This window comes from Staurois parvus, unplaced genomic scaffold, assembly GCF_062004578.1.
Source record: "Staurois parvus isolate SC_StPar_1 unplaced genomic scaffold, SC_StPar_1.0 ptg000080l, whole genome shotgun sequence".
NCBI lineage: Eukaryota > Metazoa > Chordata > Amphibia > Anura > Ranidae > Staurois > Staurois parvus.
This window is the reverse complement of record NW_028317876.1, coordinates 4,810,181-4,837,311: the sequence shown is the minus strand read 5'-3', so window position 1 is coordinate 4,837,311 and position 27,131 is coordinate 4,810,181. Positions and strand designations below refer to the sequence as shown.

Below are 27,131 nucleotides of genomic sequence, written 5' to 3'. Positions count from 1 at the left end.
AACAAGAAGTGCATTGCTGGCTGGACGACCAGGTGAAAACAATGAAAAAAAGCGCCTAAAAACAGAAACTAATACATTCATGACATTATGGCATTGGTAAGCTGCAGCTGATTAAGTTTTTGTTTTTGGGTTTAGATGGTGTGTGATGTTAAATAAAGTACAAATGAGAACACCTCAGTTATCCCCTATATCTATAATTAACATGTTTAAAAATGAGCAACATTTACAGGTTGAATTTCAAAATGGGGAGTTCCTTAAAACAGAGATGCAAATATAGAACAGAAAAATATCATTCCGACATTTGTAGTTGGTGGAAGTGAGGGGTTGTAGTGGTAGTGGTGAGAGGTGTTGAATGGTGATGTGCTTTCATTCACAAAAAGACAGAAATCAGTAATGAGCATTATAATCTAATTATTTAAACAATTTGGTTATTAACCAAATTGCTAAGTACACATAGGTGCCATTTTCATGTGCATAATACTCTTACAATTACAAAATGTCAAAGGTTCACTATTTATTATTCACTAATGATGTTCTAGGAAAACGGGAAGACATTACAACGTATGATAGAAAGGATTGGCAATTTTCTTAAGAGCTGTATAATTTTAAATATGTACATTTTTAGTAAGGATCAGATAGTAGATTGCTATAATGGAAAATTATGTATAATTGTCTTTATTATAGTATCTTGTGTGAACAGCATCATTACATCACAATAATTGACCAATTTTGAATGCTGGTTTGTGTTTCCTGTTCTATTTGCCCCACAGAAATTACTATGGGAAAGACAGTCCATGCACAAAGTAACAGTAGCTCTGAATATACCCAAGCAATTTACAAGTAAGTTTTATAATAATTGATATTATGATATGCTCCTCGGTGGAGCACCAATGGGTCTCTCTTTCTATTATATATGTAAGTAAGTGTACAGTAAGTTTAACACCACAATGGGATATTTAAAAAAATCTGAATACAGTCTGAAAACTTTCAGTTACCCATTGATACAGTGCACTTGCCATCCTTTATTCACTTATTATTTATTTTCCTTTAGTTATTTACCTTTATTTTATCCACCTAATTATTTACTTTTGATCATTTGTCCAAAAGTGTGTCACTTGGCAAAGCCTTACTGTATTGTACTTGAGAATTCACCTTGGCAAGTCTATCCAATCTTTCAATTCAATTTAGATAGTGTCTCGGCAAATATATTTAACGACACTGGGTTTTCTACTTGCACAATAGTTAAGTAGTATGTGGGGAAGTTTTTGGAAAAAGTACAAATTGTAGCAAGAATCCATTGGATTATTGCAACTGGAGGTACAGATGAATGCAGACAATTGCAACTGCCTAGTTTTTGTACGCATTGCTGTGCTATTTCTATTGCTGCTATCTGCTGACAGGGGAGGTAAGAGTCACTTGGAGCAGACTGAGAGCTGAGCAATGTCCTCCCAGTCGTTTGCCTCCTGCATGCTCTAGTGACTGTGCTGCAGCTCGATCTGTCACCCACTGTGTCCACTGGACAGAGGGGATGACAGATCCTTCTCCTGGGCTGGCCCCTGTACCATGTGATCAATTTGACTAATCACAGCCATTACATAACAGCTGTACACAATGAATGGATTTCTTTCATAGCCATTCATTGGGTACTATTGTTATGATTACTGTGATTGGTCCAGACAATGGCACAGACAGGGCCAATCACAGGGCATCTTCTGTACCATGTGATATCCTAGATTGTAAGCTCGAAAGAGCAGGGCCCTCAATCCCCTCATGTTTTGCATTGTATTGGTATTGTTCTGTCACATGTTCTGTCCCCCTTTGTAATGTACAGCGCTGAGCGAACTATTGGCGCTTTATAAATACTGTATAATAATAATAATATTTGTGACCAGTCACAGCTTTCAAAATTGTAAGCCCTGAGAAGGTATGATCGTTATTGCCATAAGTAAAAAAAAAATCCTGATCACCTCTTCAGTGTAGTACAGTGTCACTATTGTAACACTGCACTGTTCTGGTCACAGTACGTAAAGCAAGAAATGCAAATTGCAAAAAAAAGAAAATATATTTTACATATTGTCATCAGTATCCCTAATCTTCACCAAATGAGTCATATGATGACGCTCTACTGCTCTGGTGACAGCATGTAAAAACACATTTTTTATTTAACCTCCCTAGTGGTATGATTATGTCCATATTTCTGTGCTGAAAGCGGTACCTTTTTTTGCATGGAAATATGTCGTTTATTTATTGTAGGCCTGTAATTTTTAGGAATAACTCACTGAAATCTGTCCGAACAAGAGTCTAGTAAACATCCCGGGTATAATAAAACTTGAAACACGAAATCATAAATTATAATATAATAAACAATCATAAAAAATAATAATATAATAATAAATTTAATTCAATAATATAATCAAACCAAAAACACTGAAATTTGAAATATAGCGCCAAGTTCGTACATCACTGAGCGAAGTCGCAAAATCATTTTCAGTGTCTGATGACAAATTTCCCCAGGAATCATTATCATTCAATTCTGCAAGTGGTTTTAATTTACTATCGATGTATTCTAGTTGGTCTAAAACCGCTTTTGACCTAAAGGGACACTTTTAGGACGCCATGGACTTTTCTAAGTTTCCAGGAAGAAAAAACAGTAAAAATGCAGGTAGGGCACAGGACAAAGCACTAGGGACAAAATGTATGTGACATGCTTTGATACAGTAATGTTTTACTATGTTATTTTAGTGTATTTTGTGAATGTCAGTTTTTAAAGTTTTCAAATCTCCAGCCGGTTCTGGCCCCCGTACGTCCTGACGCTCGCAGGGACCGAAACCCGAAAGACTGTTGACGGCATCGGCTGGAGGAGATGGCCAGGGACGCTGCAGGGCACACATCGCGAGAGCGCAGGACAAGGTAAGTGCTGCAGGGAATCCCTGAGCAACGCTGCATGGTATTCCCGAGTGTAGCTTGGGGTTACCGCTTTTGGTACTGAAACTTTACCCCGAGCTACACTCAGGAATACCGCCAGGGGGGGTTAATTTCTTAATTTTCCAAAGAATTGTGGCAAAAAATTACAACTTAAAAAAATTCACCATGCCTCTTATTGAATTCCTTGGACTGTCTAATTTCCACAAAGGACATCTGGGGGGTATTTGTACTGTCCTGGCATTTTAGAGCCTCAAGAAATAAGATAAGCAGTCAGTACATCAGGATTGATCAGTTTTCAAATATATATACCATAGTTTGTGGACGCTATAACTTTCACACAGACTAAATAATAAACACTGATTTGGGTTATTTTACTAAAGAAATGTAGCAGAATACATTTTGGCATAAATTTATGAAGAAAGATCATGTATTTGCAACGTGATATAGCAGATACTAAGAAAGACATGTTTTTGTTTCAAACGTTTGGGTATTTTTTTGCTTACATTTGCTGATGATTAAATACCACCACAAATACCTCTGTCTCAAAAAAGACAAAAAATTCATTTGGTACAGTATTCCATGACTGAGTAATTGCCATTTAAAATGTGACAGCACTGAAATCAGAAAATTGGCCTGGGCATGAAGGGGGCGAGTTTGATATTGAAGTGGTTAATTTATTTTATCATAAGGGGTCTTTCTCATTTTCATGATTATATGGGCCTCTAAGAGTCCAGGAGCAGAGACTTACATTGTTGGAAATATTTTTTTTTTAACCAGCCAAGAGTTTAGTTTTTTAAATCAAGAATAAAGTAAAATTTTTACAACTTTTTTTTATGTTAAAATTAAGAGAGTTATAGAAAGGTAAGAGTAAATACAGTTTTTTCAAATGACAGTAGCACACAAAGTATGACAAAGTATGGTAATAGTACAATGTAGTCATAATCAATATCAAGATACTAAATAAATGACAAACTAGAAAAACATGAAAGATGTCCGTTAAAGTGAAGCAGGTTATTGTCATGTGATACACCTCATCTTTTTCGATGGGTGTAATTAGGAGTAGGCACTGATCACTGCATTATTCTGATCAGGAGATCTGAGTTACTAAACCCAAGACCCTGCATTAACTATATCTGGTCTCTCACAGTACACACAACATTGAAATGCAATTATTTTAGTACATATAAACTGCTAAATACCTTTTCTCATCAGCAGTTGGAACAGTCTTGTGACTTCTATCAGTGTCCAGGAGAGAACTGGTTAACGTTTGTAGGAGAGGTTTTCATTCTGCTCTAGGAGGATGCAGGACCCTGAGCTCTGGACAGCGCTGATTGGCTCTGTGCTGATCACATGTACTCTCCCAATAAAAAAAACTCTCTCTAGCAATGCACACCTAAATGAGCATGTGCAGAGTGACTTCAAATCTCTGTTCTATCAGGAGATTTTTAGGGGACAATGGAAGGAGGTGAGGATGTGAGAAGAGAGGATCAAACATAATTTTTACACAATGTGGAGAATTAGTCCCTTAGCTTCCACAGTGAGTATAACAAGCATGCTTTACTGCATATACAAACTGATTTTACTGTTGTTGGTTTAGTCAGGCCAGGACTGGCCATAGGGCACACCGGGCAAGATTACCGGGCCACACAGTGGGAGGTAAGCGGCGACCGCGGTCTGGGTTGGGCTAATACAGACCTCCACCGCTCACCTTCCGCTATGCGGCTATGTCCAAAGCAGGGCCGACAGGAGGAGCAGCAGTGATGACTCCTGATGACAAACAGGAAGTGCCACTGGCACATGGATACCTCCTCAGCCAGCCGCTGCACTGAAGGGAGAACGGTGGCTTCTCCTCTTCACCTGTGGCTGCAGGCACACTGTGACAGGTCTGTAGCAGTGGTGGATGGGGCTGACTCTTCTGGATGGGCTATCTCTTTGCTAGATGGGTTGTCTCTTTGCTGGAGGAGCTATCTCTTTGCTGGATGGGCTGTCTCTTTGCTGGAGGGGTTGTCTCTTTGCTGGACAGGCTGGCTTTTGCTGGGCTGGGCTGTCTCTTTGCCCAGTTGGGTCTAGCAAAGAAACATCCCAATCCAGCAAAGAAACAGCCCAGTCCAAGAAAGGACATCCCCATCCAGCAAAGAGACATCCCCATCCAGCAAAGAGACATCCCCATCCAGCAAAGAGACATTCCAATCCAGCAAAGAGACAGCCAAGTCCAAGAAGGGGCATCCCCATCCAGCAAACATACATCCCTTTCCAGCAAAGAGACATCCTGTCTTTGCTATATGTGGATGTCTCTTTGCTGGACTGTTCCATGTCTTTGAATATATAGGAGGCACTGTGATTAGATCTCTAGGGGCACTGTAATGTACAGGGGCACTGTGATATAAAGGGGACTGCGCTGTAAAGGGACACTATAATCAATACAGTGCCCCTTTACAGTGCAGTCCCCTTTATATCACAGTGCCCCTTTATATTACAGTGAGGAAGACCAACTCTGTGAATATTCCATCACCAACTGCCCCCATGAATGTACTTGCACCCCTTTCCCCCCGGAAACTGACTGGTCAGTCTAAAATGCCCGGGCCTATTTTTTGTCCCAGTCCGGGCCTGGGTTGAGTAACACTTTAAATATTTTATAAAATCATGAAACCATTTAATAAAGTCCTTTTATCTGCTGTTTTCTCCTTGGTTATTGGAGATGATGAACTTCAGGCAGAAGCTTTAAGATACTGTATCTCTGAGCAAAAGAAGAAGCAACATTATCTTCTAAGTTCAAAAACAACACTTTTCAGTGTAAAAAAATTGCTCACCTCATAATTAGATAAGATAGATAGTGTAGATAACTTTTTTGGAAAGCAGTTCAAAATTCTCTCCGTGATGTGTTTCTCCAAATCCATGAAACTATTATATAATAAGTTTGTGCAATAAAATTTATTTTTGCCACTATATTTTTCAGTTGAAAGGTACATTCAGTCCCGCAGTAGGAGTGCAGCAAGGGGACAAACCTAGAGGGGTGAAAACAAGTGTCGGCAGTGTAATAACTAGCAGTCCAAACTGTGGACAGAACCTGAGGCTGTTTCACCCTCCTTATCTTTACAGTCATATTGAACAGCAGGGAATGGTGGATCACAACAGGGACTAATATTAAAAAGGAAAAAAAACACAACTGTTGGATGCTGCTTGGCTCTTTATCCTAATAAATCTAACAAATAATTATTATTATTTTTCCTAATTCATATTCTATTAAATAATTCATAAATTCAGAGAACACATAATGTACTGTATATTATAATTGCCAACTTTTGGAATTTTTTTCTCCAAATTTATGGCACAAATTAATATTATAAACTATTACTTAATTGGTTTAGAAATGTGTTTAAATATTATTTAACCTCACTCTAATTTTAGAATAAGTGATATCCTTCATCGCAGAAAGAGGTTGCCTTGGTTATGGCCAGACTTCCTATACTCAAAGCTCACGAAAGGGAAAAAACACAAGAACCTCCACATTCTACACTTGTTCATTGGCACTGTAAGTTATTTTTAACTGTTTGTATTCTGTAATTAAATTCTTTTTATTCTTTTTTAGGAGTTGAGTGTGTCTTTAGCTTAGAAAACCTGTGTTCACTTGAATCTTCCAATCAAATGCCAGGGAAGTCTTTTATTTTATATTCCCCTGCATGTTTTATGGGTATTAAAGAGAATAGAATGTCAGTAGGCTAAGTGCAATTCAACTCAATTGAGAGTAAAATGAAGCATAGTTGTAGGCAATTGAAGAAAATCGCTTATGCATTGTAGAGTTTTTCTTATAATTCTAACCAATTATCATCTGTGTTTTTTGAGGAAAACCTGATATTTTCTCTATATTAGCAGATATTTTAAACGGGACCATATTGGAGACTTGGGTGAATGGTGTTTATATACCAAATTTTGATCATCTTACAGTTATAAATAATAGAACATTTCTTTTGAAAACAATCTAGTGAAATAAAAATTATTGTAAGGATTATATATAACAGGCATCACTAAATGGCAGACCGCAGTCTGGATCCGGACCGTGTCACTGTACCATACAGACTGCCATGGTTGCACCACTTAGAAGCTGGTTCGTCCCCACAGCTGTCACTGCAGGGCTGACAATGGGAGGCAGGACCGTTCTGGATGGAGGGCCGGATGCAGAATGGCCCTAGCAACCAATCTCTAGCTTGCAGCTCCCACCCTCTGTCCAGATCTGCTGTGCCTCTCACCCTCCACCCTCTCTAAGGTAAGACAGTGAAGAAGGGAGGTGGTGTGAAGGGGACGGAGGACACTAGCATGAAAGATGATGTGCGGAGGTGCTGAAGACAGTATTGTGAAAGGGAGGGGTGATGTTAAGGGTGGCTGAGGACGCTACTGTGGAGGGGGGGATGTGAACGGGGAGGCAGAGTAAACTGCAGTGAAGGGGGGGGCTGAGGAAACTACTGTAGGAGGGAGTTGATGTGAAGGAAGGGGGGAATGATATTATAGGGTTGTGAGAACACTATTGTAAAAGGGGTGGAGAGGGTTGTGTGAAGGGGAGCTGAGAATGCTGCTGTGAATGGGGGCCTGTGGTGTGAAGAAGGGGGGGTCTTCATATGCAGGAGAGGGAACTGTGATGTGAAAGGGGGCTCTGATGAACAAGGGGGACTGGAGACACCGATCGAAGAACAGGATTGTAATATGAGGCTTAGTTCAGATTTGTGCGCATGCATTTACACTCAACCTTGCAGGTAGGGCAGCTAATTCATTCTAAAGCGGAGTTCCAGCCGTTTTTGTGTTGATTAAAAGACAGCAGGTGCAGACCTTTAATATGCACACACTTACCTGTCCCAGGGTCCAGCGATGTACTCACTGCGCCGTCCCTTCTCTTCTACTCTCCACGACACCGGCATCTCAATTGTGGGCACCAGGCTGTGACAACTTTCAGCTTCACAGCCAGGTGCCCACTGTGCATGTGTGAGTTGAGCTGCGCCTCCTGATTGGTCAGATAGTCTTCTGGGACCTGTGAAGGTTTCACTGAGACTTCGGGAGGAAGGAGGGGGCCAAACTTCAGGCTCACTTTGCCACGGCAAATTGAGCTGGAAGTGGGAGCGGGTGCATGTCAAAACTAGGTACCCATTCCCTTCTGCCCCCGAAAAGGTGCCAAATATGGCAATGGAGGGGGAAGGAGGCAAATAAGTGGAGCTTCCACTTTTGGGTGGAACTTTGCATTAAGAGGAGAGGGAGCCTGTGATGTGAAGGATCTGAGTCACTGCAAGGATGTCAAGGATCTGAGGGTCCTCTGCTGGAAAAAAATTTCTTGACTAGGCCTCCGAGATTTTTAATTCAATATCCCAATATATAACCTAGACCCTAGAGTGCTAGTAAAGTATAAAGAATCTGTTTTACCTGCCAAATGAATTGTATTTCTAGCCATCCTGTATTGGTATTTACACAGCTCTGCCACACAGTACAGCCCTGCATTGAAGGGGAGAGGACCTGATCTCTCTGCTGCAGTTTCACTTTCACTTACAGGTCCCCTCCCCACCAGCATCCTGAGCCTGGAGAGTGAAGGGAGAAGCAGCACTCTGATGACCTAATTTCTCTGCTACTCTGTTCCTCTTCATATTTGCTATACATCTAACCCTCCCTCCCCCCAGACTGACAATACTGCTGTCTATAGGTGCCCCTGTGATCCAGATCTTCTGGTTAGGGAGCTTGTGCATGTGATGCCCCGACTGTGCTGTGATTAGTTATAGCACAAGCTGATCAGCGGGTCCCAGGCCATGATTGATGGCTGGGACCCACCGATCCAACGATCGGCAAAGCAGATGACAGGACAAAGCTCTGATTGTAAACAACACAGAGCTCTGTCCTGACAGCAGGGATGTGCAGATTTTTGTTTCCCTACAAAGCAGGGATTAAAAACCAGCACATTCCTTAATAAAATCAGAACACAGTAAACGCACCAAGCATTGTTAGGCACACAATTAACCCTTTCATTGCCCCTCAATATTAACCCATTCTCAGCCAGTGTAAAGTGGCAGTGTATATTATTAGCCCTGATGACTGTATTAGTGTCACTGGAGATGTCAGTGGCAGTTAGTCAGTTCCCACAAAGTGTCAGTTAGTGTCAGATTGCCCACCGTACTATCACAGTACCCCTATAAGTCACTGATCACTGCCATTACTAGTGTAAAAAAATAAATAAATAAATATTCCAGTATATACGCCATAGTTTGAAGATGCTATAACTATATACACTATATATTTTCACAAAAAACAATACATTTTCCTATATTTGAATTTTTTTTACCAAAAATATGTAGCAGATTACATTTTGGCCTAAATTTATGAAGAAATTTGATGTTTTTCGTTTATATAATAAAAAATAAAAAATAAAAAAACAGTGGTGATCAAATACCACCAAAAGAATGCTCTATTTGTGTGAAAAAAAGATGTAAATATCATTAGCATGCAGTGTTGCATGACCGCGCAATTGTCAGTTAAAATAGTGCAGTGACGAACAGCAAAAAATGCCCTGGTCAGGAAGGGGGTAAAACCTTCTGGAGGGCAAGTGGTTATTAGTGTTTTCAACACAAACAAGAAACAAACATTACAATAATAGTAATTAGAGTACAAAATGTGGTAATATCCAGAGAGAAGTCCAGAGACACCTGGTATCTAAAATAATAAATGTCGAAGACACAGAATCCAGCTCCCTGAATAGTTACACAGCTAAACATTTTGGATTATCAAGATGAACAGTACTATAACAAAACAGATACCGGATATTATCAGGTACTATTCTTTGAACACTAATAACAAAGATACCAGTAAGAACAAAGTGGCCCATTAAATGGCACAATATGCATGATTGAGTCAAGAATTCCAAAAAAAAGTAGTAATCCTGTAAGGAATTATTTTTTATAGCAAATAATCGCTCATAAATGCAATATAGGTACACAGCATCAATGGCCTTTGTTTCTATTTTATTAACTATTAATATATTAATTTTATTTATTTTGTTTGGTAATATTTTTACACATTTAACATACTGTACATTTACACATTTAACCACTTCAGCTCCAGAAGATTTTACCCCCTTCATGACTAGGCCATTTTTTGCTATACCGTACAATGCTACTTTAACTGGTAATGCAGCACTGTAACTAAATTAAATTTATATAATTTTTTTTACACAAATAGAACTTTCTTTTGGTGGTATTTGATCACCACTGGGTTTTTTATTTTTTGAGATATAATTGAAAAAAAAATGCCTAAAATTTTAGAAAAAAAACAAACATTTGATTACTTTCTGCTACAAAACATATCCAATAAAAATAATTAAATTTCTTCTCAAATTTTGGTCAAAATGTATTCTGCTACATGTCCTTGATAAAAAAAAAAGCCCAATAAGTATATATTGATTGGTTTGCGTGAAAGTTGTAGTGCCTAAAAACTATGGGATATATATTGAAATTGTTTAAATATGTTTTTTATAATGGGGCTGTGGGAGTGTGGAGACTATCTGACACTAACTGATACTGACTAACTGCCACTCACATTACAAGTGTCATTAACCCAGTGACCCTTCTCTGTACTAACTGGTTGGCGATCAGGGGTTAAATGTGTGCCCAAACTATATGTAATGTGTGTTGCTTTTAGAGATCCATCAGTTTCTCGCCCCCTGTGCAGGGGCGGACTGACCATTTGGAAACTCGGGCACTGCCCGAGGGCCCGAGGTCAGTAGGGGGCCCCATGAGATGCCCCTGGTACCTTTTTCATAGGCTTTTTTGAGTTTGGGCAAGGACACAGGGGCCCCATGATCCCCTATTGCCCGGGGGCCCCATGAGTTGTCAGTCCGCCCCTGCCCCTGTGTATAGAGTTCTGTGTTGAATCCTAACACAGAGCTCTGGGCTGTGATTGCACACAGTCGATCAGCAGGTCCTGGCCATGAATCATTGGCCAGGACTTGCTGACAGACAAGCACTGTGTACAATCACAGCAGGTACCGGTAGGGGGGGTTCCCATGTGTGCATCCAAAACCCGGAAGTAGGCAGTGACATCCCCGTATAATAACAAAGGGCAGTTGCAAAGTGGTTAAAAAAGTGTAAAATTAAAAAAAAAATCACACTTTATTTAATTTTTGAATAACTTTGCGATGGCTTGTACCAGAATCATAATTTTAGTGTCATTAAAAATTACAGAATAAAATGTGCATTATTTTTAAACTCACGCTGCACAAAAAAAGTGTGTTTTGTTTAGTTTTGTTGCATTTTATTGTCTAAGGATTGAAATAAAAATCATTGTTGCAAGACAATATCATGAAAGGAAGCCTTGTGTGCACTGGTATTGTCATTTCCTACTCGAGGAGAGGGTCCTCAATGGCACCCAAAATGTTGCTTTGTCTCATAGTGATAAATAAATGTCTTGCTTATACTGTATTCTAATGGACTTTGCATTTGACTGCACCATCTGTCATGTTGCTGCAGCACCCAGGACGTTTATAGGCCTGTAAGGAGCATGCTGGATTACACAATTATGCACAATACTCCACGAGAAATTTTCAAACATGCCCAATACTTTTAACTGTTTGTACTTTGTCCCATGGGGATAGAAATGTAAAATAAAAATTCTAATGTTAGATCTTCTTTAACACATTTGTGAGAAAGGTAAGCTGTAAATCTAAGGTGTTATCTGCTATTTTTTCTACATTAAGTTTAATAAAGGTAACAGTGATAGAACACCTCCCAGGTACAGTACATTACCATTTCACAGGATTGGCTGACCTACATTACACAGATGCATATTGCATACCCAAATTGACCTTTGAAGAGTAGTTCTACATTGCTTCTGCAGGTGGCAGTGCTGGCACACATTGTGATCCAGGCACATTACAGGAAAAAGATGCAAATAATACGCTTTCATTTACAATATAGACGAGAAATACTTTTTAATTAACAATTCTTTATTTGAAATAATGGTATAATAGACACTAATTACATCAAGTATAAGCTGAAATTTACAATATCAGTGCAATTTTCTTTTTCTGAATATAAAGAACATTTCTAGTGAAATACAAATTGACTATATAAATGACAAACTAAATATAAATTATACCTGTTTTTTTTTTTTTTAGATTCAGATACGTAAAAGAACGTAGTTCATTTAATTCACAAAGTGCTTATTATACATGAGAAATTGATGTGAAGACTACAGAAAAGCACAGATACATTTCAGTATAACAGACAATGAGATTTATCTTTTAATGCTTTATGGGACTGTGATTGAGCTCTGCAGTCACTTTTGCAGCAGTTGTTTTCTTATTCCGGGTCACAATCCTGCACAATGTCCTTTTTTCTCTTTCGGCCAGTTGACCACAGTTATGCTTTTCAGACGACAATTTCCCGAAAACTGTATATTCCATCATAACCTTTGATATTGTACATAGTTACATAGATAGTCTGGCTGAAAAAAGACAAAAGTCCATCCAGTTCAACCAAATAAAAAAGTTATCATTATTTTCACAGCTCTTACTGTGAAGAAACCTTTCTGTATTTGGAGATTAAATCTCTTCCCCCCTCCCCCCAGACGTAAAGAGTGCCCCCTTGTCCTCTGTGATGGCCTGAGAGTGAATAACTCTACACTGAGTTCACTATATAAACCACTGATGTATTTATACATGTTGATCATATTCCCCCTTAATCTCCTCTTCTCAAGAGAGAATAAATTCAGTTCCTCTAATCATTCCTCATAGCTGAGCTCCTACTTGCCTCATTAGTTTGGTTGCCCTTCTCTGTACTTTCTCAAGTTCCGCAATGTTCTTTTTGTGAATTGGTGCCCAAAACTGAACTGCATATTCCAGATGAGGTCTTACTAATGATTTGTACAGGGGTAAAATGATATCTCTCTCTGGAGTCTATACCTCTTTTAATACAAGAGAGGATTTTGCTCGCTTTAGAAACTGCAGCTTGGCATTGCATGTTATTATTAAGCTTGTGATCTACCAGAACCCCCAGATCCTTCTCCACCATTGATTCCCCCAGTTGTACCCCCCCCCCCCTTAGTATGTATGATGCATGCATATTCTTAGCCCCCAAGTGTATAACCTTACATTTATCAACATTAAACCTCATTTGCCACATAGTTGTCCAATTAAACAGTGCATTGAGGTTGGCTTGTAAGTTGGAGACATCCTGTAAGGACGTTATTCCACTGCACAGCTTGGTGTCATCTGCAAAGACTGAAATGGGATTTTTAATCTCAGACCCTATATCCTTTATAAATATATAAAAAAGTAAGGGTCCCAACACTGAACCTTGGGGTACACCACTGACAACCCCAGACCATTCAGAGTATGAATCAATAACCACTACTCTTTGAATACGATCTTTTAGCCAGTTTTCTATCCATTTACGTATAGTTTTTTCCAAGCCTGTAGACTTTACCTTACACATTAGCCGTGTGTGGAGAACTGTGTCAAACGCTTTTGCAAAATTCAAGTAATTCAAGTATTCCTTTCATGAATCCATGCTGTCTGTTGCTTAAAATATTTTTTTTCCAGTAAGAACTCATCTATGTGGTCTTTTATTAAACTCTCCAGTATCTTCCCAACTATTGAAGTTAAACTAACAGGTCTATAGTTACTTGGTAAAGATTTTGACCCCTTTTTAAATATAGGCACCACATTGGCCTTATGCCAATCTAGTGGTACTATGCCAGTCATTAAAGAGTCCCTAAAAATTAGAAACAATGGCTTTGAAATGACGGAGCTCAATTCTTTAACCACTTCCCGACTGGCCGTTGTATATAAACGGCCAGACGGTGGCACTGCAGGGTCGGGTGGCCGTCTATAAACGGCCTCCCCGCACCCTGCTTGTTCGCGCTCCCTGGGAGCGGGCAGCACCGCGATTCGGTGCCCGCTGTGTCCTCCGGACACAGTGAAACACCGATCGTCGGACGGGACCTCTGTACGAGGTCCCGATCATGTGATCACTGATTGGCCAATCAGTGATCACATGCAAAGTAGTAAGCAAGATGTCACTTCTGACATCATTGCTTACTATGTGTGAAATCTGTGAATGATCACAGAGGTCACATGGTACAAGGCTATTCACAAAAGCCTTGTACCATGTGACAAGCTATGACCAATCACAGCTCACTCAGTTCTTTTCAATGAGTGCAAGAATGCACACAGAGAGAAAGAGAAATGATTGCTTTTATATCCTATATGGGTGTAAAAGCAATCAGTGTAAAAAAAAAAAAAAAAATCTTCATCACCCCTCACAAGTAGTACAGTGTCACCATGGTGACACTGTACTGCTAGGGTGACAGTATGTAAAAAAAAAAAATAAAAAAAATAATAAAAAAATAAAATAAAAATGTAAAAAAAAATGTTTAAAAATTATAATTTTTGCTTATAAACTAATTTGGATTTTTTTTTTTTACTAAAAAGATAACGGAATAAATTTTGGCTAAGATTTATGATGAAATATTATTTATTTGCAAAATTTTATTAAAAAAAACACTTTTTTTCAAATTTTTTGGACATTTCATTTACATAGCAAAAAAAATACAAATCCCAGTGGTGAATAAATACCACCAAAATAAATCTTTATCTATCTAAAAAAAATGGTAAAAAATTCATTTGGGTACAGTGTTGCATGACCGCGCAATTGTCATTCAAAGTGTGATAGCGCTAAAAGCTGAAAATTGCCCTGGTCAGGAAGGGGGTAAAAGTGTCCGGTCTGGAAGTGGTTAAGGACCCATGGGTGTATGCCATCTGGTCCCGGTGCTTTATTCACCTTTATTCTGTCTAAATATTTCTGGATCATATCAATTGTGAGCCAATGTGGATCATCTGGAGCTGTGTCAATACCATGCCCATTGTGGACAAGAGCTCCCCTATGCTCCTTTTGATTTTTAGCCTTTTAAACTTGTTGCCCATGGGAATATATTTTGCAGCTCCCCAAGAATAGTACTGTGCTGCCCCCTAGCAACGCACAAAAATACAGTAATAATAGGTCGAAAGCTTGTGATGTCTTTTTTGTTGCGTGCAGGAACCACCATCCGTGTTCATCGTTTTTTCCTTGCATGCTTGGAATAGGTTCTGTGAACCTTGTATCTATGTGAGTGGCATTTTTTATACATCTTTATGGAAATAAAGCCTTACTACACTATGAGGAGTTCCTTGTTCCATATCTTTTGAGCACCTATATATCGGAGTGGGGACATAAAGGATTGTTCCTGAGAGTGCCTGGAGAGACCTGTGGAAGCAAAGGATCCAGTGGGATACATATTGAGCGCATGCTGACCTATATTTTCTATGGGTCAGCTGTTAAGGTGAGCGTGCATGCCTGAAGGTGGAGGAGCACAGTAGATTTGCACACCTGTTGAAGTCACTAGTGCATTACTTTAAATGTTGGAAGAAAAAGACTGTTATATCACTTTTGGACGGCTTTTTGCACTGTATTAAGTGTTATCTATCATTCACCATTTATTTGTTTTTGTATATTCAGTAGAGCTGCTTATCTTTTTTTTTTTTAACATGCACGTTTTGTGAATATCCAGCGCAGTTGAACATTTACTTGATTCATCACATATTTATTCCACTGGGGGGCTGATTGCTCATCCGGGCATTTGTTTTAAATCATTTTATACTGTTTTTGTTGATTTTCAAACTTTATGCTTTAGGTCAGCTGGGTGTTTATTACAGCTCAGCCAGGTGTTTAATGTCATTGTGATCGTGTTTTATTTCTGATATACGTTTCACATATTTCACTTTTTTTGTTGGTTTTTACACTTTATTCTTCAGGTCAGGTGTTTATTATAGGCTGGCCAGGGGTTTATTGCTACTTGATTGTAGTTTATTTTTGATATATATTTCACGTATCATTTGGATTTAGTGGCTCAGCCAGTTTTTGTTTTTTTTAATTTACTATTGACCTTGTTTCACAGATTTATTCTATTAAACATTGAGTTTGATGCTCAGGAGGGTATTTATTATTAGTGTATTTTCTTGGGTCACTAGGGGGCAGAGCATCACTATTCTTGGGGAATTTTAATAATGTGGGAACACATTTAGGTGCTTGCAGCAGTTTATCATTTATTTGTGGCAGCTCATGAGTATTATTTTATTTTAATATATTTTGCAGAGTGTTCACATACAGTCTTTTTGAAGAACTTCCATTTCTCTGTTGTGTTCATCAATGCCAATATTCCCTCCCAGTCTACGTCTTGGAGAGCAGCTGTTGGCCTTAGAAAATTAGCTCTCTTAAAGTTGAGCTTTTTTTTTTACTCATGTGTACATGCCAAATAATTTGGCAACTTCAGTAATACAGGCACCAGCTAAGTGGGCACCAACAATTTGCCCTCCCTGAAGCTCAGTAAGCTCTGACATGATATTACTAGCAGCGCTCGCAGTAAATGACGAAGGCTTCCCATCTGTAAGTTAGGTATCTCATCATACAGTGGAAACAAAAGAGTGTTACATCACTTCCACTTTCAATGCAAACATTTTGTTACTTTCACAACTGCAATTGTAGTGTTTAATTTTTTTTGTCCAATATATATATATATATATATATACATACACACATATACACTCACTGGCTACTTTACTAGGTATACCTGTTCATTTGCTTGGTAATGCAAATTGCTAAACAGCCAAGCACATGGCATGTATTTAGGCATGTAGATGTGGTGAATATGACTCGCTGAAGTTCAAACTGAGCATTAAAATGGAGAAGAAAGGGGATTTTAATGACTTTGAACATTGCATGGTTGTTGGTGCCAGATGGGCTGGTCTGAGTATTTCAAAAACTGCTAATCTACTGGGATTTTCAAACACAACCATCTCTAGAGTTTACAGAGAATGGTCCAAAAAAAGAGAAAACATTCAGTGAGCGGCAGTTGTGTGGACAAAAATGCCTTGCTGATGTCAGAGGATAATAGGCAGACTGGTTCGAGATGATAGAAAGGCAAGCTCAAGAATGATCAAGTTCAGAGTGAGCTCTACAGAAAGTTATATAGGACCTGGAGCACCTCTGACCAATTAACTCCTTCCCTTAATCAGCAGAATGAAGGAAGGTAAGGAATGGAAAAAAATGCTATTTAAAAAGTGACAGAAAAAGTAATTTAAAAAAGTAAAAGCTGCTAGCAAGACCCCAAAGAAGAAAATAAAACAACTACCAGCACCAGCAATCACCAGCAGACAAAAGCAAAACTGTTTTCCACACTCCACTCAAATTTCCCACTCTTTTTAGCTTCATCCAGCAAAATGTGCCAAACGTCAGGGTCTAGCCAATGTCAAATCAGAAATCAGCAGAGACAAATTGTGGTTTGGAACCAGCTGAGATCACAAGTAAGAGTGTAGAACAAAGACAAAGCCAAGTGCAGCCTGGGTCAGCAATTGGAAAGAATAGCTTAGGAAGGGGTTCAGGGATCAAGTTATATGGTACACCTTAAGATCACCCAGCAACTTCCGGTTCAGCTCTATACCTAAATAGGATGTCTGGTGCCAAGATTGGAATTGAGTATACAATACCTGCTTGGGCTGCACATTACATGCAAAAATGAATGAGTCTACACATTATATACAATCTGCACATTATGCACAAACAATGCTCTGCATTGTACACACTCTGCACTGAACATCCAAATATATGCATAGTATGCACATTACATGCACTGCATTTCATACATAAACATGCAGGTAAAAATATCTGCACCATACAAACCAGTCCCCACTTCAGTCCTGGCACACTAGAAGTGAAGTATTGAAGTTCACCCTGTCCTATAGTTTCTAGCTCCTGTTCTCCTACACAGAAAAGATGAAATTACAGTGTAAGACTGGATAGGTTGGGGCAGCTCCTGGGGGCCTTAAGCATGTGGAGACCCTGTGCAACTGCCAGGTTTGAACACCCTGGTCCATTTTCATTGCAGCTCTTTTACTAAAATAAGCTAGTAGATGTTAAATATCACTGTTCCATTTAGCATCCTTCATGCATACTCCACATAGCTATGAAAGATAGCTTAGAACAAGTGCCTTTCTCTTCCATGGAAGACAGCTGATAATCATGAATTTGATTTGACATGTGGTTTTCAGAACATTACTGAGAATTAAGCCTAACCATAGACAAAAACATTGTATAAAAATATGCCCATAAATGAAGTAATAGCCTATTCCTGTGCTAAGGTACTACATGGAAAGCAAAAAGCATTATTCACATAGTACATTTTCATTTATAAAGCTAATTTTTAAATAGCATTCAATTATTATGGCATCTTGGGTCTGAAGCGGTAGCATTTACTTCTGAACAATATATTTTGTGTTTTTTTTCTTATTATTACGCTAAACTTAATTTCTGCATCTCATAAATAGTCCTATTGAACACATTACCCATTAACTTCCCAAATCCATTGCAGATACATTTTAGTCTCAAATAAACAAAAATATACTGTGTAGTGTGTTTGAAAGGGCAAAGATTTAAAGGGTAAGTGTGCTTTTGAATTTTGTTATAGAAGTATAGACCTCATATGTGGTCATCCCTGTGTTCCCAATGCCAGGGCTATCCTAGGATTAGGAACTGCTAGTAGCCTGCAGTGTTCTGATAGTGCTTTAATATCTAGATCATGTGCCAGGTTCAGCCATAGACAATGATGGCTGTTTCTGCCTCTAGAACACTGCAATACCCAGGCGTTCCTTATTCTCTTTGGATTGTCATTGTGCATGTGTGACAGAGAGCCAGAATTATTCAGGCTCTAAGCACTGCTGTGGATAGGCCAATGAGATGAACATATAGAATGTCTGAGGTCTATAATTCTATAACACCCCAACAAGGAAATGGTTATAGTATCTTCAAATATGTCACTTCCACTTGGGTTCTAAGAATATGCATGCATCAGACATACTAGGGGGGTACAATTGGGGGAATCAATGGTGGAGAAGGATCTGGGAGTTCTGGTAGATCACAAGCCTAATAATGGCATGTAATGGCAAGCTGCAGTTTCTAAAGGGAGCAAATTCATCTCTTGTATTAACAGAGGTATAGACTCCAGAGAGAGAGAGATATATCATATTACCCCTGTACAAATCATTAGTAAGACCTAATCTTACTCATCTGGAATATGCAGTTCAGTTTTGGGCACCAATTCACAAAAAGAACGTTAGGGAACTGGAGAAAGTACAGAGAAGGGCAACCAAACTGATACGAGGCATGGAGGAGCTCAGATATGAGGAAAGATTAGAGGAACTGAATTTATTCTCTCTTGAGAAGAGGAGATTAAGGGGGAATATGATCAACATGTATAAATACATCAGTGGTTCAAATAGTGAACTCGGTGTAGAGCTATTCACCCTGAGATCATCACAGAGGACAAGGAGCACTCTTTACGTCTGGAGAAAAAGAAATGTAATCTCTAAACACGGAAAGGTTTGTTCACAGTGAGAGCTCTGAAAATGTGGAATAGACTCCCTCAAGAGTTGGTTCTGGCCAGCTCAGTGGATTGCTTCAAAGAAGGCCTGTATTCTTTCTTAGATACGCAGAATATAACTGGATACTAGCATTTATAGGTAAAGTTGATCCAGGGAACATCCGATTGCCTCTCGGGGGATCAAGAAGGAATTTTTTTCCCTGCAGAAGCAAATTGGATCACGCTTTGCTGGGTTTTTTTTGCCTTCCTCTGGATCAACTGTGGGTATAGGATTATAACTTTTTTTTTTTTAATGGTTCAACTGGATGGACTTTTGTCTTTTTTCAGCCAGACTAACTATGTAACTTCACAAACCCAAATGTTCTTCCAGAGAATCAATGTACTCTCCGCCCCCCCTCCTGAACCATACAAGGCCACATGCCCCCAACATAGGAGGGTGCTTTGGGGCAGGAGGGGGCTCCCCCCCAAAGCACTTTGTCCCCATATTGATGAGGACAAGGGCCTCTTACCCACAACCCTGGCTGGTGGTTGTGGGGGTCTGCGGGCAGGGGGTTTATCAGAATCTGGAAGCTCCCTTTAACAAGGGGGCCCACAGATCCCGGCCCCCCATGTGAATGAGTTTGGGGTACATGGTCCTGCTACTCATTCATAAAAAAACAAAAAGTGTAGTGTGAAAAAAGACAAGACACGGTCTTTGACAAGTCCTTTATTAAAAGAAAAAAATAAAAGAATGTCCTTCACAGTAGATCCAAAGTCAATCATGATGTCCACCGCCAACCCGAAAAAAGAGTGAAAAAAAAAAGGCTCAGCTTCCGACGATGGCTTCCGGCCATCTGCCTGCTCCGGTGGTTTCAAAGTTCTTAAATATGTAAGGAGCGGGGCCACCCGGGGACATCACGCATGTGACCCCAACCCATGTGATATCAATGATGTCACATGGGGCGGGGTCACTGGGTGACCCTGCCCCTTACATATTTAAGAACTGTCAAACCACCGGAGCAGGAAGACAGCCGAGAGCCATCGGCAGATCCATTTTTTTTTAATTATTTTTTTGGGTTGGCGGCAGCGGCATACATCGTGATTGACGTTGGATCTACTGTGGGGGACATTCTTTTTTTTTTAATAAATGACTTGTCAAAGACCCAATGCTTGCTTACATTTCCCCTGTAAGGGATGCAGTTCTTGACATAACAAACAAGCATACAGAGTATAAGGAGCAGCAATAAAACTAACATAGAAAACAACAAAAGCAGTTTACAAAACAGTCAGAACAGTTGGTGGGCATAAGCCTTCTTGTAGCCTTTGCAGAGAAGCAGGCCCCGCCCTCCACCTCATTGTCTGAAGATGGAGCATCCATGACAGGAGAATCTAAGGTTCTGGAAGCAGGGGAAGGCTGCTCATCCTAAACCCTCTGATCTTGAAATTGATCAACACCCACAGATAGAACATCCTTGATGGGAGGATCTGAAGCTCTTGAAGTAGAGGAATTCTGTTCATCTTGACCATCTTAACAGTGTGATTGAGTCTCTGTAAGTGGCATTTACCACTCCAGTTTTTTACCTCCCGAACCAACAAGGGTTATGCAGGACAATGGACACCAAAGGCACAAAGTTGCAACAGATTCTGATGTTGATGTGAAGCAGTTCTCGATTTTCTGAAAGAACTTAATACACAACTTAATACACAGGATAATCTGAGGTTGCCATATCAGCTCCCATTTGGGATTATGCACAAGAACCCAATACCCAGGTCGAGGGGTAATAGATTATTCACATATACTGTTTGTAGGATTTCATTCTTCATTCTTGTGCCACCTGCTTAGCTTTCATTAGGTGGCGCCAATCCTCCTGCACCCACTCAACAGGTGACTCTTTAGATGCAGGCATGTCCAAGAGCAGATTCATGGGTAACCGGCTACCGGCCACGTAGGTCCAATCCTACATGCTTCAGCAATAAATCTTTCAAGTCATGCATAGCAGAGTCTGATTAAAACAATCACATGCTTCTATTTCCTTGTAGATAGTACAGAATTCAATGTGACCTACGACTAATACTCCAATGGCACAATTCGAGCAAAAAAACCCCTTGCAATTCAAAATTAGGACCTTTTTTTCATACTATATGTGTCCAAAGACGTTTGATTTGGTCTACAAACACCAAAGTGTAATTATATCCAGAGGATGTCCCTGCAACAGTCAGAAAGTCCACAATCAATAGCTCAAAAGATTCAGCCAATGTAATCATGGGAGGAGTGGTTTGCTCAGCCAGTCCTTTATGAAGAGCACAATTTTGGCAGTCTATAAAAGCTTGTTATACCCATGTTGATAACCCATGAGAGTAAAAGTACCAAGGGGTGTATGCCATTGTGTGTAACTTTCCATACTTGTAGTCTCCAATCTCTCCCTTAATGACTGGCACTTGGTGTTTCATCTCTTCCCACCCACTTCTTATAGGATAACAACAAGCATTACTATTGCGTCACCTCTGACATGGTTTTCAGCACCCTTTTTCAGGGGACCAGCTCAGACAGCCTTGTTGGTCTTTTTCTTACAGATGTTTCAACAACTCCTGAAGGGCCACCAAAAATGTGGATATGTACTTGTGGCTTTGCAAAAGAAACTTGCAATATAGTTCAGCTCCAGTTAATTGCCAGACCAGGGAAATGTGTCACCAAAACCTGAAGCAGTTGGGCTACACTCTCCAGTCGTACTGCATAATTTGCCAGCTGGATGAACTTGCCATTATAGTTGGGTATTATTGCCAAAGCTACTCCCACAGGTACCATGTTAACAACCTGTGGGAGTGGCCACACCTGGCATTTAGGGTGTTTCCATATCCTGCCAACTACAATAAGTGTAAGCAATGTACCTGAGAATTGGGAGGAATCAACACATATGGATACCTAAACATTGTTTATATTGTAGAAATTGAATGATTACAGAAATAAGGCTTTACGTTTACAGATATAGCACTACATATGCTACAGGTCATACACGTATCCAGGCAGAAAAAGGTAGTGTTTATCAACACGGCACATTCTAATAGTAATATAATATGTCCTTACAGTCACCTTGAAAGCAATTCCAAGAGGCTGGCAGAAGAGACAGAGGGAAAACCTAGTCATTTCCTCCTCATCAGGTACCTATCGCTATCACTGCTCCAACCCTCTACCTAAACAGCAGGGCTATGACCCTAACCTACTCCCACACTGCAGACATGCTAAATGATGCAGAATCTGCTATTTAAGGTCTTCTGTGTCAACATGGCTGCCTAAAACTGGTGGGATTTAGGCAGTAAATAAGAAATGGTGTCCTTGCCAAGATGGCCACCTCAAGCCCATAATAGGGGAAAAATTAGTCCTTTATAGTCTCCTGCAAGCCTTAAGAAATGGTACAGTATCACCTTCAGGTTGGTGTAAATAATGCAGCTCAGTAAGGCTAGTACAGGGGCGGACTGACCATTTGGAAACTCGGGCACTGCCCGAGGGCCCGGGGTCAGTAGGGGGCCCCATGAGATGCCCCTGGTACCTTTTTCATAGGCTTTTTGAGTTTGGGCAAGGACACAGGGGCCCCATGATCCCCTATTGCTCGGGGGCCCCATGAGTTGTCAGTTCGCCCCTGGGCTAGTACACACGGAGAAAATCGAAAATCTATTGTCTGATTTTCCACGAAAGTGCAGATGTAGTCGGAATGCTATTGACTTGTAAGAGAATTCTCGGCTGACAAAGGCAAATGAGAAACCATAGCTGTCCCAACAACAACAAGATATTTACAAAGGTTATATAATACCAAAAGAATTCAAGAACAGAAAACCAATACAGAACAGTTACACAAGAGGAACTTTCATTATATGTATAGGGATAATATGATGAACAGACTCCATTTTGTTTCTCATCTTTACTTTGGCAAACACCGTTATGTTCTAGCGTAGTAGAAGAGGAAGTGTAGGGCTGTTCTATACTTCTGATTATATACAATTTTTTCTATTCCATTATTTCAGTACGATTACTGTACATATTAAACAAAAACTGGATGTTGTGTTCATCTACCATCAAAATTTTCTAGCTTGTACCCTCAGTTTTTGTTGTCCGAAAAGCTGGAATTGGTTAATGATCAGATAATCGGCCGAATTTTTGTAGGATTTTTTTATTGTGTATATGGGCCATTAAGCATAAATGAGAACCTAATCCTTGCAGTTTCTGGAGGGGGGTGGAGGAGTCCCATTGCAAGGGCAGATATTTCATATATCCAGAGTTCAGCTTTTGAGCCTTTATTGGATTTTAGTGACTGACATTTATTACCTTTGTGTAGCACTTGTGTGATGATGAAATAATGTGACAATGAATGTTTGTGTCATGTGTGCATGGAATACGTTTAAATGTAGGTGGTTAAAAATGAGTCCTTTTTCTTGGTGTGTTTGCATTCTCATATATGATTAGGAATTATAGCAGGTTTGCTGCATAGTCAAATATCAAACTGCACCATGCCCACAGTCAGTTAAACATTGCTTGCACACAGTTTTGTAATACAATGCAAACATGCACTTTTTTAGATAAAACTACACGCTTATGTGCCACAAACAGCTACCTTTGTCACAGTCCAGAGAACACACACAAGCAAATCAGGTAAAAAAAAAAGTGGGTCTTCTATTTTAAGCAAGCATATTGCATGTATCTGCATATGTGAATTTCTTTACAATATTTTATTAAGCGCTTACAAATATTTTGTTACTTTTAGGATGAAATTGTATTTTACAGCGTTGTGCTGCTTTTCAATATTTTCTTTGTCTTTTGGTGGTAAGTAACACTTGTCATGTATTTACACAGTTCAAGACTTTTAAAAACTAACAGTAGAATAGGACAAAAAAATATACAATATTTAAATACCTTGTTAATTCAAGTCATGTACTGTACACATTTAAAATAAAATCCAAAATCAATTAAAAAATAATCATAAAGTTGTAACATTTGCTACCATGTGTAATGATTATGTAAATATATTTGTTCATTGGTTACTATTTTTATATATTGTATTATTAAAGGAAGCATAGTGTAAAAGTGCTATTGAGTACTGATGTAAGTTGCTGTGTCCTTTCCTCTTCACTGCACATACTGCATGCTCTTTTCTCTTCTGTATTTTATATTTCTGTTTCTTTTTGGTATGTTGGAGCGACACCTCTATCAGCACATAGCTGCACAATATGTTAGCACTGATGATAGAGCAAATAATAACATACAGAAATAATAATAGCTGTACCTTGGAAATAGGTTATACGCTTGAATAGAGAGCAAGTCTTGCATATTGCGCAGAGACTTTTGTGAAAAAGCTGGTGGGTTTCTGTCCTGGTGTGGACATTTATTGAAAATATGTCCTGTATGGGAATGTTAAGTGGTTTTGTACATATTTCCTTTTTTTGTATTAGGACTAGGACTGAACAAATAACATTTTAGCCAGGTAAATCTGAAGAAAAGTAAGTGTATGAAAAGCCAATACTTTTTTAAGTTTTGGATAGAATATAAAACTCCTGTCAACTTATTGTTTTCTGTCTGTGTTTAATTGATGGGAATTACCCTCTAAAGCCAGCCATACATAGATTGAATTTGGCTGGTTCAGCAAGGACTGGCCAAATTTTGATCCATGTATGGGCAGGCTGATTGGCCTGTTGGATTTTTTTTTCAAATGTGATTTCTGCCAGCAGCTACTATATAGCCACTAACAGTAATCATTGTGCTCTGCTGGTCAGGAAGGTTCCCTGCACCTCCCTGCTGGCAGAACACAATAGAGATGTGGGGGTCATTCCCCAAGCAATTTTCTTTCCTTCCACTCGTGGCCTGCCTTAGACAGTTGGCACTGGAAGAGGGGTCCCCTTTGGAAAATTTCCCCTTACCTCTAGTTCTAGTGACAGCTTGAACATTTTAGATTTTCAGTCACTTTTTTTTTTAGTGACAATGGTCAAATAGACAAATTGAGATGGGAAATCTACCCAGCAGGGACATGAAAATGTTCTTCAACCGACTCTTCTGGAGTGTCCCCCACTGTGATCTGTGTTTTAATCCACAGACCCCTACATCATTACAGGACTAAGAGTCACAGTACAGAGTAAGGGAGTAAGGGGGGAGGGGGGTTAGAAACTCTTAGATTTGTCCCAGATGCTAAGGGGTCATTGGCAAGCTTATCTCTTGAAGACAGCTAAGTTAAGTGGTGTAGGTGGGAGGTGGAGTAAGGCTCGGTTCACACTGCTGCGACATAGGATCTCTTGTGAGACCCCAAGTTGCATGACATGTGAAATTCAATGCTTCCCTAAGAGAGCCATTTTAACTGATACTACACCAGTTGCTCCGACTTTAGAAAAGGTTCCTGCACTACTTTGGTGTGACTTGGGTATAATTTCAGCCCCTAGACCCTAATGTCTAAAATCATAACAGAGTCGGATCAAAGTCAGAAGAAAGTCGCGGGCAAAGTTGTACGACTTGGCTGTCTCAGCAGTGTGAACCAAACCTAAATATGAATTTTTTGTTTACAGGATGGGCTTTTTTTTTACTTTTTAAAACAGCAGAACAGAAAAAGAATTGCTTTCATTTATATGATAATATATTAATATTGTGTTTTCAATAAAGCAAAGCAGTGCCTTAAGGCAAGCTTCCATGGCTATGCCCTTACATAACCTATAGTGGTCTAGGAATCTTTTGTCATGTATTAAGGCTGTGTGGGAAAGGTATGACCCATGTGTGTTTCCTGCACCACATTCAAAATGCACTGCCTTTGCGATCAGCTGCTGGTGCCAATACCCACAATATTGCACTGCAGGGGAATGCGTTCTTGTTTGATTCTCATGTGAACTGCACCTTGGACCTGTAAGGTGTGTTAACGCACTAACCTTAACACAGGTAATGGCACACTTTAATATGTGCTGCGTTAAAACAGCCAAAGCACTGCAGTGCATGAGAAGATGCACCTGACCCATTCTTACCTATGCAGCACAACACATTTCATGGTATTGTGTAATTGTGAGTTGCAACTAAAATAAAACTGACAGGAAACTTAAATAGCTATCCATTAAATTAATAGGCACAACAGCTGAGTACCCCTTTCTCCATCCTGGGAAAGATAGCAAGTCTCACCCACTCAGTGTTGCATGCATACAAATATCTCAGGTCCAAAGTTTACTTCCTGGAATCAGTCTCAACTTAACTCTTCTCTTCCTAGATTCCTCTCTGTTAGACAAACATGCTGTTATACATGGTGCCGTATAGCACAAACTGGTTCCACAGCAAAAATGTCAAAAGACTGTCTACAGTCCGTGAATTTAGATTAGTGCAGGCCCAGCTCACTGTGCTCCAAGCTTCAACAATGGTTATCGACCTTGTCCCAACTTCCTGAATTCCAAGCCTCTCTCAATCACTCTTCCAACTGACCAAGCCTCACTGTCAGCCTTTCTCCAGTGTTGCTTCCTCCAGTCTTGCACTTACCTGCCTCTCCAAAGGATATATTGTCACACACATTCTTTAGCCCTTATTCTTTAGCCGTTATTCAGGAGCTTACGCTCTCCTTAAAGGCAAAACAGAAAGAAAACATTTTGTACAGTACAAACATAAAAAAACACTCATAAGTGTACAGTCTATCCATGCATTCAGGAGAACCAACTGCCCACTGGTAACATTCTACTGGTGCCAGCACTCCCAACATGGAATCCAACAGGATATGGTGTCTTCCTTCCTGGGAAGCTTGGCTCCCACCATAATCCAATGTGTTTTGAAGGTCCAGAACCCTTCT

General features: G+C 39.6%; 1 protein-coding gene across 2 annotated transcripts in view; it reads left to right on the top strand.

The window, feature by feature from the left end:
• Window positions 1-23,965: 23,965 nt before the first annotated feature.
• Window positions 23,966-27,131, top strand: part of LOC149469160 (plasma kallikrein-like) — a 115,161-nt gene continuing 111,995 nt past the window's right edge. For both annotated transcript variants that reach the window (XM_089669581.1, XM_089669582.1), the window contains exons 1-2: window positions 23,966-23,983; window positions 24,096-24,154. In XM_089669581.1, coding sequence (XP_089525707.1) covers window positions 24,097-24,154 — 58 coding nt within the window. In that variant the 5' untranslated portion in view covers window positions 23,966-23,983; window position 24,096. The remainder of the gene's footprint in view (window positions 23,984-24,095; window positions 24,155-27,131) is intronic.